General features: G+C 46.2%; 1 protein-coding gene across 1 annotated transcript in view; it reads right to left on the bottom strand.

The window, feature by feature from the left end:
- The window catches only part of PCSK2 (proprotein convertase subtilisin/kexin type 2), a 273,679-nt gene that overhangs the window by 46,732 nt on the left and 213,610 nt on the right, over positions 1-13,337 (bottom strand). The window contains exons 7-8 of the mRNA XM_032351458.1: positions 10,647-10,735; positions 376-551 (exon numbers count right to left, since the gene is read on the bottom strand). Of these exons, the coding sequence (XP_032207349.1) occupies positions 376-551; positions 10,647-10,735 (265 nt within the window). The remainder of the gene's footprint in view (positions 1-375; positions 552-10,646; positions 10,736-13,337) is intronic.

Here is a 13,337-nt window from a genome sequence, read left to right as displayed (position 1 = left end):
CCCTTCCACACCCAGATGCCACTGCCTGGGGGCTGCTCCCAGATGACCTGTGGCACAGTGGGGGTGCCAGCATAGGCCCCCAGGATGACCCTCCTTCCTCCCCATTCCTTTATGCAAATCGGGCCAGCATTGCTGTCTGAAGGCACCCCCTGCAACCTCTTGCCTCCTCCTCTTTGCCCTTTATAGGAACCCTCTCCAATAAATTCTCACTGCTAACCCTGTTTGGGGGTCCATTTCTCCAAGGTCCTAGTGACAGCCCCACCTCTAATTCCTTCCCTGACCCTTGCTTCATTCTCTCACCTACTCTGGATGCCTCCCACCCTCAATGTCCCCCACCCTAGGATAGGGGCCAGGTGGCCACAGCAAAGTCCTTACCTTGTTGACGCCATCGGCCATGGCCTGAAGTGTGAGCTCGCGGGGGCCGTCCACGGTCTTCCCATTGTCAGTCGGGCCCCAGCTGGCACTGTAGATGTCGATCAGCTGAGGCATGTGGCTGATGGACGAGGCCTCGATGATGTCCGTCATGAACGGCTGGTCCAGCATCCGGATACCTGTGGCCCCATGTGGGCAGGGAAACACCGCGTTTGGTCGCCCAGTGGGGCAGGAGGGTGATGATGAGGGCTCAGATCCTGGGTATAGTTGGAGGGTCTGCCACCTGGGTGTCCTGTGGGATGCTATGGCATCTTGAGTCCAGCCTCAGGCTGGATGGGCGACACCTCCAGAGGATGAAGAAGGGTGCACAGATCATCTCACTCGATCCTTTTGGGACACCACCCATGCCTTTGGTTATGTAACTATTTGAAGAAATCGTTCCCCACCCCCCAAACTTGACTAGAATTTCTGATGGGGAGAGACCACCTTTATTAAAGAGGTTCCTTGATAAGTGTTTCCCAGTTTTGAAACTGAAAGCTCAGTTTTCAGCGATTGGGTATGGACAGGTGGGTGGGCAGTTTCAGAGGAGAAATACTCCCACTGTCTGGACAGTGGGGGGATGCAATTGATATTAAATATTTCAGAGTAAATCCTAGAGATTGGGGGGTAGAGAGAGGGGCAGGAACAGTGCAGAGATCGGGGGAGTCAGGAAAAGAGAACTCCAAGTTGCACAGTAGCTGAGAAGGGGTTTTACAGAGGACAGAAATGTAGAATGGACCATTCTGAAATATATTAGTAATGGGGTGCATGACACAGTCCCCCCTTCTTTTCTTTTTCCCCTATGTCATCTATGTAAAGTTTGTGCTCTTCCAACAAGTAGCTGAGACGTTAAAAATGAGTGGAGTCCTGTGGTCCACGATTGTGTGTGGGTAAACCTGAGCTGCACACAGGGATGCAGAAAGGGGTGCACTGGTGGGCATCCATAGTTCACATCACCCTCAGACTATCCCTGACAAACCTCTCCAGGGTTAGCACAGTGGCAGCCAATGAGATGGACACTTAGTCCCTCTATCACGACCCTCCAGATATTGCGGTTGGGGACCGTAGTGTTCTCTGCACCGTACACTAGTTCTCTTTTGTGGTAAGGACCTTAGAATGTTAGAGCAGCTGCCCTAAGTCTTTCTTTTCATGGGGGTTATGAAGTGAAGGGACTGGGCTCTACACAGTCAAAACCTGGATCTTGACACCTCTTAAGTATATTTACCATGGCCAAAGGACACTAGAACACAAGCATCACTCTCCAACATGGCATGCAAGCCCATTTAAGTAAGGACAAGCCAGGTTCTTGCAGGGCCCGTGAAACTGACATAAAATTGTCTCCTCTCCAAGGGTCTCTCCTTCCTCCTCAGTGTCCCATAGCAGACTCCATGTGCTTGCATACACTTTCTCGCAATGCTGGTTCTTCTCTGACTAACCCATGTGCTCAGTAGGCGTATCCCCAGCCTGTCATTCTGGATCCAGTCCCCTCCTCCCCTTGCATTCTCCAACCCCAGCCCCTCCAGCACCACACTTTCTACCTTCTAGCATAATTGCTTGCTTGTGAGTTTCATTTGTGGAAGGCGATTACAACTTTAAGGAAGCACTGCTAAGAGAGGCGTCCAAAATCGGATGGGGAGGATGCCAGGAAGCAAGGCCTCTGCCCATCTCCTGTTTCAAGTTTGGGAACTGCATGGACTTTTAACTTATCAATTATAACTTGTTGATTACACCTTAATCACCTCCTGGAAAACATCCTTTTACTCTGGATTGAGATGGAGATAATGTAGCATGTGTTAGATGAAGAGGGAACCTTAGACATTTCCTTTAACTCTGTCAGTACAAATAATTCTTTCATAAGAAGTTACGGGACCTTGTGGGATTTGCCTGGGTAAGCCCATACTCCCTGCTTGCAGTTTGAAGCACAGTTTGGATGTCATTTTACTCCATGTCTCCTTGATTGCAATCTCTAAGACCCAAATAAACACTTCCGGTTGCTTTACAGCTCTTCTTGGTCAACACATTCATCACTAGACAGTGAGATCTCTGAGTACCGAGCATGTGTCTTGTGTCCTAGGTTATCAGCATTATTTTAAGCTTGAGAAATATTTGGTGAGTAGATGTATGTTATCATTACTTTAGCTGATTTTTTTTTCTATAACAGAAATGACAAGTCCAGAAGAATAAATAATAACATGCAAAGATTTTCCATTTATGGGTTTTCTCTATCCATAAATCAGGTCACCATTCTTGCCAACACATGTCCAATAATCAGTTTACAGCCTTTCCCATGGGGAGAAGCTCATACAGAAGGAGCATAGTTTTTGGTTTGAACTTTCTGGAAGCTAAGGTTTGTGTTTTTAAAACAGATTTTATTTATTTATTTGGCAAAGTGAGAGAGGAGAGAGAGTGAGAGCAGGGAGAGGGGCAAGCAGAGGGAGAGGGAGAAGCAGACTCTCCAAGGAGCAGAGAGTCTGACTCGGGGTTCCATCCCAGGACACCGGGGTCATAATCTGAGCTGAAGGCAGATGCTTGCTTAACAGACTCAGCCACCCAGGCACCCCTCAAGGCTAAGTTTTATGGTTCATTTTATAAGAGATAGGAAGTCTAAAACCTCCCATTTTGATTTTAGCCTCCCTGTATTTTATTTATTTTAAAAATGTATTCAGAAATAGTGATCTGCTGATCACAGAGTAAACCAAATAGTGCAGCTTCTTTTGGCCAGAAGTCATGCCCACTTTCTGGGTACAGAAACATCGCAGAGAGGCTGATTTTCACTTGCCCACTAGAAGAAAACCCAAATGAGTCTTGGACTTGTCTAGATGAGCAGAACCGAACAGCTCGCTTCAACCAGAAGGTGAGAGAAATTCAACCCTGCAGAAGTAGACCTGAGCTGTCCCGCGTGCCAAACAAAGACAACACTGCATTTCATCATCCAGCCAGTATGGTGCATCCAATCCTGCCCTTTATCCCCTCTCTTTGCAGCTTTTGTCTCCCTGCCTCTTTTCCTCTTCTTGCCCTCCCTGGCTCCCTTTGTGTTGCACAGAACAGCAGAGCTAGTGTGCATTAATCTTCTGACTGTTTCAGCGTCCAGGGACGCAGGGGCAGCCACAGACTGGGAGCGAGGCTCTCATTCATATTCTGGGGCCAGGCGCCCGACATTCCTTTAATCTTGTTAAGCTCGGGAGGAATGAGGCATGCATTAATTGAATGAGGTACAGTATTCATTTTTGCAAGCGACCGCACCATTTGTAGCCAAGACAGAAGCTCAGGGTGACCCAAGGGTTTTCTCTCTCCTTTGCCCCTGGATGCTGTAGGAGCTACAGAGGGGCACAGAGAGAGAGACAAAGACAGAGACAGATAAGAAAGAGAGAACAAGGGAAGACAAGAGTAAAGGTGAGAGGCAAAGGGAGAGAGGGAAGCCCCGGGGGCTAGGACTCAGTGTGTTCACAGTTGGAAAGTGCTCTCCTGGCTGGTGTGATTCAATGGCATCAGGAAACACAGTGCGCACATCAAACATATCTATCCCCCCACCATGCGGGTCTGATCACCGCACTACTGACCAGTGGGGACTCTGAGACTTCCTTCTCTAAGAGCTGCAAGACCCAGGGATTTGAGTTAAATCCTTTCTACCTCTGCCCTTATTATAAAAGGGGAACTTGTACTCCACACCAGCAAATGCTGCATCTGCACGAACCTCAGTGTTGCTAATCACCCCCTTTTATGCTCATGAATATAAGTCTGCAGGCTGAGGAGTGAATTCATGCTGACATAAGGATCTGAAAACACGTTCATCATTGTGTTACTATGCGATTTTTATTGGTTTGTTTTAAAACTCAGATGAAATTATGGGAACTCCCAGGAAAGGTTTTGAGTTCTGTTGGCCAAATATGTGGAGGCGATTCATTGGTGGCCGCGAAATTTCAGGGTATTTTGGTAACGGTCAACAGTATGGTTTTCAAACTCTTTTCCAGAATCGTGGAACAAAGGAGATCCCATCACAAAGCTCAAGGCAAAAATCTAGATGCTTTGACTTAACAAGGCTGGCAGGTAAGGCCAATGCCACCTGGCCTGGCCTCAGCCTGGGGCTGCTCTGCAGAACTCTGCAGAAGCCCACTGTGGTGCTCCCACCCTCAAATTTCTACCCGTCCCCTCAGTCTGATTATTCTCTTCCACCGTGCTTTGGTTTGGTCTCAGCAGTGATCAGTATCTGATATTACTGTGCTGATTTCACTGATTGTGTCTTCTCTTAGACTCTAAGCTGTGTGAGAACAGGGGTCCTGTAGGTGGCCTCACAGCTGTATCCCATCACCCATAGCAGAACCAAGTACGTGGTAGGCACCCAGCAGTAACTGTTGAGTGTTGGAAGGGATTGGCAGCAAGAGACAGCATCTCCCAAGCCTTCGTGCCGTTTTGAGCTTTAATAATCTCAGAAGTACAAACCTGACAAATTTCAAGAAACATCTTATGAAGGTGGGCCTTGATCCCAGGACCCTGAGATCATGACCTGAGCCGAAGGCAGCGGCTTAACCCACTGAGCCACCCAGGCGCCCTGGACAGTAAATTTTAAATTTTAATTTTTTATCTTATTCCCTTTGATTGATGATGTCAAACACTGATTTAAAAATCAAAAGGAAGAGAGGCGCCTTGGTGGCTCAGTCAGTTAAGCATCTGCCTTCAGCTCAGTTCATGATCCCAGGGTCCTGGGATTGAGCCCCTCCTTCATTGGGCTTCCTGCTCAGTGAAGAGTCTGCTTCTCCCTCTCCCTCTGACCCTCCCCCTTATGTGCTCTCTCTCTCTCTCAAATAAATAAGTAATCTTTAAAAATCAAAAGGAAGAAAAGAATTAAAATATTTTCCTAAAGCATTACTGAATAAAGGCATTTTCAAAGTCAAAAACTTAAAATTAATCTTTTTCTTCAAAATTCATGAAAGTAAGTAAGTGGATAAGGGAATGTAAATAATTAAACCTCAAATATACATATTTTTGAGGTTATTAAAGCTTCATGATGGCACTAAGATGTTTGGACATGCCAAATGGATGTGTTCACATGTTTTAGAACATTTACTTTTTAGGAGCCAGACTAATGGGAGCTTTCCTCCAGCCCTGCCCTGTGTCATCTAAAAGAGGTGGTAATAGTTGTGTCCATGACAACAGACAACAGAAATCAAAGAGAGAGCTCATGTTAGAGGAAATTTCTCAAAGTCACTCATATCCAAAGGCAGATCAGACAATGTTGGAAGGGAATGAGTTTCTTGTCACTGCAGGTATGTGGCTCCAGGCTGGATCCAAGCTATCCCAGAATGGCAGGAAAAGGGAAGTTATTCAAGCATTTTAGTGTAGGGACCAAGGTCAGAACTTCTGGAGCAGGCTGTGTGGGCTGCACAATTATTCTACAGCTTACAAGCTGTGGAGCCCCGATTTTGTTCTCTGTAAAAAAGGGATGTTAATGTATAATATATTAATATATAACATGTTAATATTAATGTATAACTATAATGTATAATGTTAATATATAATATATTAATATGGCAGTATATAATATAGATGTATAATATGTAATATTATATGTATTATATATAATAATGTATGATAAAATTGTATAAAGGGTTGGGTAAGGAGTTTTGCATTGTGTTTGACACAGTGGAAAGAATAACTGTGTTATTATTATTATTATTAGTAGTACTATTTTGTTGCTATCCTTATGCAAGTATCAGTGGGTGTTTGGACTAAAGGATCTTTGGGGCACAAGATTTTGAGGTTCTGATGAATGAGCAGAAAAGATGGGCTCCTGGAAATTTACACACTCCATTTGCAACTCCTGAATGATACACGGTTGATGGAGGGGCCTGCTGCTTGATAGCCTGGAGCTAGGGCGTGGGTGCGGAGGAGTCCTTTGTCTCTTTTCGGTAATTTTGGTGGTGCCCTTGGAAGGGAGGAAGTGGGGAGAGGGTGTGAAGAAGGCCATTCTGGCAGCTCTGGGTCCTTGGATCCTTAAGCCCTTCATCCCACGACTCCATTCACCCATCCATTCTCTCGTCTGATGATGAATCTCTTCTGCTTATCACTCACTGACCCTTCCTTGTCTTTACTCCTTTCTTGCTTTCTGGTGCTCAGCAGATAGGCTTTGAGCATCCTCTGAGCCCCAGATCTTGTTCTAGGGGCAGAGGGGAGAGAAAACAGACACGGCCCCTGTCCTCATGGGGAGAAAGATACTGATCAAATCACCACGCACATTAATATGTCCAATAGCTGACAGTGGTTAGGGCTGGGATGAAAATAAAACTCCTCATGCCTTATCACGTGCAGATGAGGAGGCGGGTGGGAGGCCATGCTGGAGGAAGCCATGGGAAACCGGAGAAGAGGATGACGAGGTGTGACCAGGCAAAGCTATGGGGGAGGTGTTCTGGGCAGAGCGAAGAGCAGATACAAAGGCTCATCAGTAGGAGGGTGGCTATGCTTCCTAATTCATACCTGCTAGGCGGTTTTATCTAAATTATATTTACCCAGGGACTAAGCATGTGTGCATAGGAACTTAATATATGATGAAGGTGGCACCATAAATCAGAGGGACAGGAAGGATTATCGAATGGTTGGTATTGAGACACTGGAGAAAAATAAAACTGGGTCCCTGGCCACCATGACATACCAAGGTGAAATCCAGGTGGACTAATGACCTCCTGTAAAGGTTGGGGTGAGGTGTTTGCACTGCCTATAACTGAGTAGGAGCTAAGATCGAGGACATACCAAGAAGACATGCAAATCAGCAAGAAAAAGACAGGAACCCTAGTGGAAAAGTGAGCAAAGTTTGTGAATAAGAGAGAAACCCAACAAGCTAGCAGGCAGACGAAAAGATGCTGTGTGATTTTCTTCCTTCTTTCCTTCAGGGGACTCTTTTACCATCTTATCTCCCCTTTTCTCTCCCTGGGCTAAGATTCTTTAGCACCTTAACTTAAGCCTCTTTTTGTTAGAGGACAGGTTGAAGAGAGAGCCAAGAGGCAGGAAAGGCTTGGACCACCCCACCTCTGGCAGCTCCTTATTTGTACCGAACACCTCGAAACCTCCCGGGACTAGCAATGATCCCGTCTGGCCACCAGGTGGCGCTCTAGACACCCCTAGCTCAGAAACCTGCAAGGAGAGTCTCTGGAAAGGCATGGTTCCTTTAGAATAATAAAAACCAGACAACTTTTGGGATTGCCATCCAGAAGGAGCAAAACGTTTCCCCTAAACGTGTAAGGTCTAGGAGGCTGAAATTCCACATTTTTTGTAGTTCCTGAGTAACAGTCTAGGGCTTCCTGATGAAGAATTTCTTGTGCTGTGACGGAGAAGCCCAGAGGACACTGGATGTCGTTAACAGGCACAGGACGATGGGGACTAGACTTCTGGGCCCCTCGAACAGTCAGCATCAGCATGAGTAGTTCCAGAGGAGCAAAACTGCAGTGGAAGAGGAGGCTCCTGTGCTTAAACCCTTTGTGTGGCTGGGCACGCCTCCTAGCAGCTCTGGCCTATTTTCTGGAACCTCAGCATTGCCATGAGACCTGAGCAGCCTGGGGTTCCACAAAGCACAGGTCAGGTCATGTCTTTAAGGTAGGAGACTGCATTCACTCACCTTTGGGGTTGGGAGTCAGTCAGCAGATGAGGCAGAGTTCAGGGGTTGCAACTGCCTGCATCCGCTGTCCTCTCCAGGTGTCTTTTGGAGGGTGTGTTCTCTGCCTCAGGATTTATGCTCCACCCATGTGACCTGGCAGCTAGATAGGGTGATGAGGGAGCAGGAGTCACCCCGCCATCAGTGAGGGATGGGAGGTGGCGGATAAACTCCTCAGCCTCTTCGCCTTGGTGGGGGGCAATTCTGTGGGGTGTCCCCACAGTCCCTCAGAGCCCCACTTGCCCACAGGAGCAGCCGATTCATCTATACACTCTTTGTTGGCTCTCCTCCCTCAGCTGTCTTTCCTCCCCTGGCTTCCCAGGATCACCTCCCAAAGAAACTCCTTGCGCCAGTGAAAATTAATAAAGGGAAAGTTCACTAAAATGGAATCGGGAGTCCAGAAGGGGGAGCCGTATCACTCAATATCAATTACAGGGAGAAATGTCAATAACAGATCCCAGCAGAGTTGTCAACAGGAAAGAATCAATAATTTCTAGCACCAGCTGGAAAAGATGTACATTGTATCTCCTTTAAGAAATCCACTACCCCTGCAAATCAGCCAAGGAGTAGTAAAAATCACCCCGAACTCCTGCTTTTCTTCAGAGGACTTTCCTTCAAAACAACTCTTCCCAACTTCCTCCTTTTCCATTCCACTGCTTTGTGGGATTTGCCTGTGGTTTTGCCATATCTTGCAAAGTCCTGAATTGCAATTCTGTGTCATCCTGAATAAACCCATTTTGTCGGCCCTCTTATTTCTTATGTTAACACACTCAAATCCTTGTTTCATGTTTCTCTTTTAGGGAATTCATACAAAAAGAACAAGGAAAATAGGACCATTTGATGAACTGCTCAGATATTTTCAGAGCACAAATAACAAGAGAGAACAGGCTAGAAGGCAGATGGAGAAAGGGACCCTGAAAACTCTCCTAACGCCTTGAGCTGCTCCTAACTCAGTTTTGCAGGCAATAGTTCTAAGAAACCCTTGTTCAAAAGAAACCCAGTTACTTCGGGCTCCAAAGCTATGTTGAAACTACACATTGGGATCCAAATTATTTCGAAGGCAATCACAGTGAATGGGAAATCCAGGTGTGAAATTTTCAATTGCCTCCAGTTCTATCCTGTGGATAGGGAACCTACCTCGCCTCAGATCCCCAAGGTCCCAGCCTGCATTATAAATTATTAACTGGGTGTTATTCTTTCTTCTGAGCTCATAATGGCTTCTGACATTTTAAGGCCTGCATTTTGAATGCACACAAAGTAAAGAGCAGAAACCGGAGGGGCAAGCTTCCCTCGTTTGCATTTCAGCCCCTCCAGATGTATTCTTTTGTGAAATTCAGCACCCAGCTTCGGCAAGCGTCTTAGCAAACAGCTCTGGGAGAGGTTAATGATGGGTTTGTAAAGGTTGTTCTGGCTTTATTTTGGTCCCTGGAAATGCAAGTGTCAGCACAAAGTATGTTTATGGTTTCATTAAATTGCTAGGAAAAAAATATCAAGAGAGTTGTAAAAAAAGAAAAACAAGTTTGAGTGACTCAGCTTTGAATAAATTAAGAACCAATTTGATGCAAAATGTGGACCGTGCCAAGAGCCACTCTATTCTCCAGCCGGATGTTGACAGTGTATGGACCCCTTTCATTCTCTCTCCCGCTCTTTTTTGGAGAGAGAGATGCTGGTTTCTAAATGTCTAGTAATTCTGCCATCCTCATTTCTAAAGTCCCCAGTAAAGGTGAAATTGTTAAATATCCTACCCATGGAACTTGATACACAGGTTTTAGGTAGGATAGATTTCCTTAGAGAGGAGATGCACTGTGTAAAAAAACCTTTTTTTAAGTGAGTTCTGAATCTGCGTACAATAATTTGTACACATTTTTTATATTCTATAGGCTTTATTGGAGTCTCATTAGAATGTAATTGATAATGACACAAAAGTACAATCAGTACAATCCCATTCATATTCCAGTTGAAAAGCTGGCAATGACCACTATTTGTTATGAGAAATCAGCCTCATGCTTATTCTTGCGTATATGAGTAGTAGCAGAGAGGGGATGTGAGGAGGGTTTTGGGATACTGGTGATGTTTTGTGTCTTGAGGGTTTATGCGGATGTGGTCAGTTTGTGAAAATTCACTGAACTGTGTGCTCCTGACCTATGCACTTTTCTGTATCTATAGCATACTGGAATAAAAAGAAAAAAACTCAGTGTATTGATATTGTCAGATAGATTAAAAGAACTGGTTCCCTGCCCCCCTCCCCGCCCCCACTTGCTAAATCTACTAGTGCCAGGGGCAACTGGGTGGCTCAGTTGTTAGGCATCTGCCTTTGGCTCAGGTCATGATCCCAGGCTCCTGGGATCAAGCCCCGCCTCAGGCTCTGCGCTCAGTGGGAAGCCTGCTTCTCCCTCGCCCTCTGCCCCCTTTGTATTCCCTCTGGCTCTCTATTGAATAAATTAAAAAATCTTGAAAAAAAAATCTACTAGTCCCAGGTCTGCTGCTCCAGTGGGCATTTTTGCCAGCCCTCCCCCTCTCCCCCTCAAGGCTGGAGACCAGAGTGTGAGGCTTTCTGGCGCACCACACCTGCTGTTTGGCAGGGAAAGCTTACCTGCGACCTTGGAGTTGTACGCCACTCCGACCCCACAGATATTGTTGTTGGCTGCGGCAGAAACCTCTCCTGCACATCGGGTCCCGTGGCTGTGGAGAAAAACAAAGGCCAGTCGGGACTTTCGGGAAGGCTCCTTGAATTCTGTGACCTGGAAGCAGTTTGGTTCTTTTCAATGGTCGGGTTAGCAGGAGTCAGCCCGATGAGGGAGCAGAAGGAAGCTGAGCGCAAAGCGCAAGCTCACGGCCTCCCCCACCTCCCACCCCTGCACCCCAGGTGGGATCTGTGGGACACTCCTCAGGAATGTCGGAGCGCTAAGGGAAGAAAGAAAAACAACAACAACAAAATGGTTACCTTAGAGAAGTCACAGTTTTGCAGGATGGGAGTCTCCTCAGTGTACCAACATCTTAGTGATTTACAGGGAAAGAGCATTCTTTTTTTTTCTTTTTTAAAAAGATTTTTATTTATTTATTTGACACAGAGAGAGACTGCGAGAGAGAGAACACAGACAGAGGGAGTGGTAGAGGGAGAAGCAGGCTTCCCGCTGAGCAGGGAGCCCAATGCGGGGCTCAATGAGCTGAGCTCAATTCCAGGATCTTGAGATCATGACCTGAGCTGAAGTCAGACTCTTAACGACTGAGCCACCCAGGCGCCCCAAGGGAAAAAGCATTCTTGCCAATAGCCTAACTTCCAGAGACCCATAGATGCAATTTCCTAGAGCTCTAACGTCACCCTCCCCTCCCCTGCTTTTGTTGGAAACAAAGGCAGAAGGGAAAGTCAAATTAAATTTCTTAATGACCTGCAGCCCGCTGACAAGTACTTGAGGCAAGCAAAATAGAACATTCCTCCAGGAAACTCTCTACTGTCTTAAGGTTAAGGCTTTGCTAGAAGCAAAAAAAAACCTCCTTAGCTTGACAATGGCGAATCCTAAGTGTCCTAAAGGTCCTCTTTTGCATAGGAAAGTCCTTTTGAAGACCTCCCTTCTCCTTTACCTCCCCCCAAATCCCAAGTTTAGTCAGTCACTCCTCACGGGGCTTGTAGTGCACCTCTTTCTGCGGGCAGGTCCTGTCCCAGTGCTTTAATAAAATCACAGTTTTGCACCCAAGATGTCTCAAGAATTCCTTCCTGACCATTGGCTCTGGACCGCATTAACATTCCAAAATGGTATCAAGCACCTGGCCCACCCGCTTTTCTATCGGTGTAGCTCCTTTCTTTCCCCTCTTCCCCCGCCCCCTAATCTTCACCTTGCCTTGTCTCTACCATAAAGAGGCTTCTCTGAGCATTTCCAACCTTGAGATTTGGTCTTTACTTTAAAATTTGAAGTATCTTCCAGCAGAAAATACACTTACAGGTTTCCAGTGAAAACCAAGGACTCTGACAGTTTTGTGCTGGTCAGAACACTTCTGTTTTGTTTGAAGCACTACAAGTATGGGCGGACGTGGGAAACAAAGGCAGAAGGAAAATTGTCAAATGTCCCTACTCCCTACAGCCCATGGACAAATCCTGGAAACAGGAAGAGCGACCTTCCTTTAGAGACTACACCGCCTAGATCTTAATACTTTACTAAAGATAAAAGGCAATCCCAGCCCAACCCTCAGGCTCCTGTAAGTCGACCTTAACATCTAAAAATTCCTTTGGAAACTTCCTTTATCTTTACCCCTCACCATCCAAGACATAGGTCGACAATCATCCTCCAAGCATACGACCCACCAAAATACATCTGAAGGGTCTCATGACTGAGTTTTTTCTAAACAGTAATAAATGACCTTGTCTTAACAAGAGCTAGCCCCCTCAGCATCCTGGGAGGCTCACACTATCCCCAACCCCCTCCCAACTTGAAAGTATATAAAGGGCCATTCCTCATGACCCCCTGTGCAGCTCTTTCTCCTCCTTGTCCTGTCCCCATGCTTTAAAAAAACCACCTTTTTGTATCAAAGACGTCTCAAGAATTCTTTCTTGGCCGTCGGCTTCAAACACTAATGTCTTTCCTACATCATGGGCTACTAGTAATTTTCAAGGCTGGTTCTCTACACAGGTGTGTAACGCTGCCTGTCAGTTATGCAATCACGGTGACTTAACTCTTTTGGAATATAGCCTTCTTTGAGGGCATATAGAATATTGTAGTTTCCCGCCTTCCTCCAGGAATAAGAAAGCCAACGTTCTGCATGCAATTTCAAGGGGTTCACAGAACCTTTGAGGCTGACCAGATTAAGAACCCCCATTCAAGAATCTTTCCAAGGTTTGCCTAGCCTTAGGATTCTGAGCAAGGATTTTCCGTGGCTTATGTTCTAGAATGTTAGCTGCAACAGACACCATCCATTTTCTCCCTTTTCTTTGCTCTCTCTTGCTTTCTACCAAAGGGTTCTAAATAGTTCTAGTTCTACTGTGTGCATTTCCCTTCCCTTGAATTGAGGGCTTGCTTTGACCCCTAGAATGCAGTGGAAGGACTATTGTATCTCTTCATAAGAGGGCAGGCAGCTTCTGCTTGCCTCTGCTGGACATGTAGGGGAGTTTGGGCTAGTCTATGAGTGGACAAGGGCATGTGGGGAGATTGAAATCCAGCAATTTCTGCTGTTCCAGTACATCTGATAAGGCTCCAGACATGTGAGGGGTGACACCATCCTCCTCCAGACCTAGCTAGATCACCCCAATCAGCGACAGGTGGAGAGAGACAGGCTGTCCCTGCCCAGCTTA

Source organism: Mustela erminea, chromosome 7 (assembly GCF_009829155.1).
Source record: "Mustela erminea isolate mMusErm1 chromosome 7, mMusErm1.Pri, whole genome shotgun sequence".
NCBI lineage: Eukaryota > Metazoa > Chordata > Mammalia > Carnivora > Mustelidae > Mustela > Mustela erminea.
This window is presented reverse-complemented; position numbering and strand designations above follow the sequence as displayed.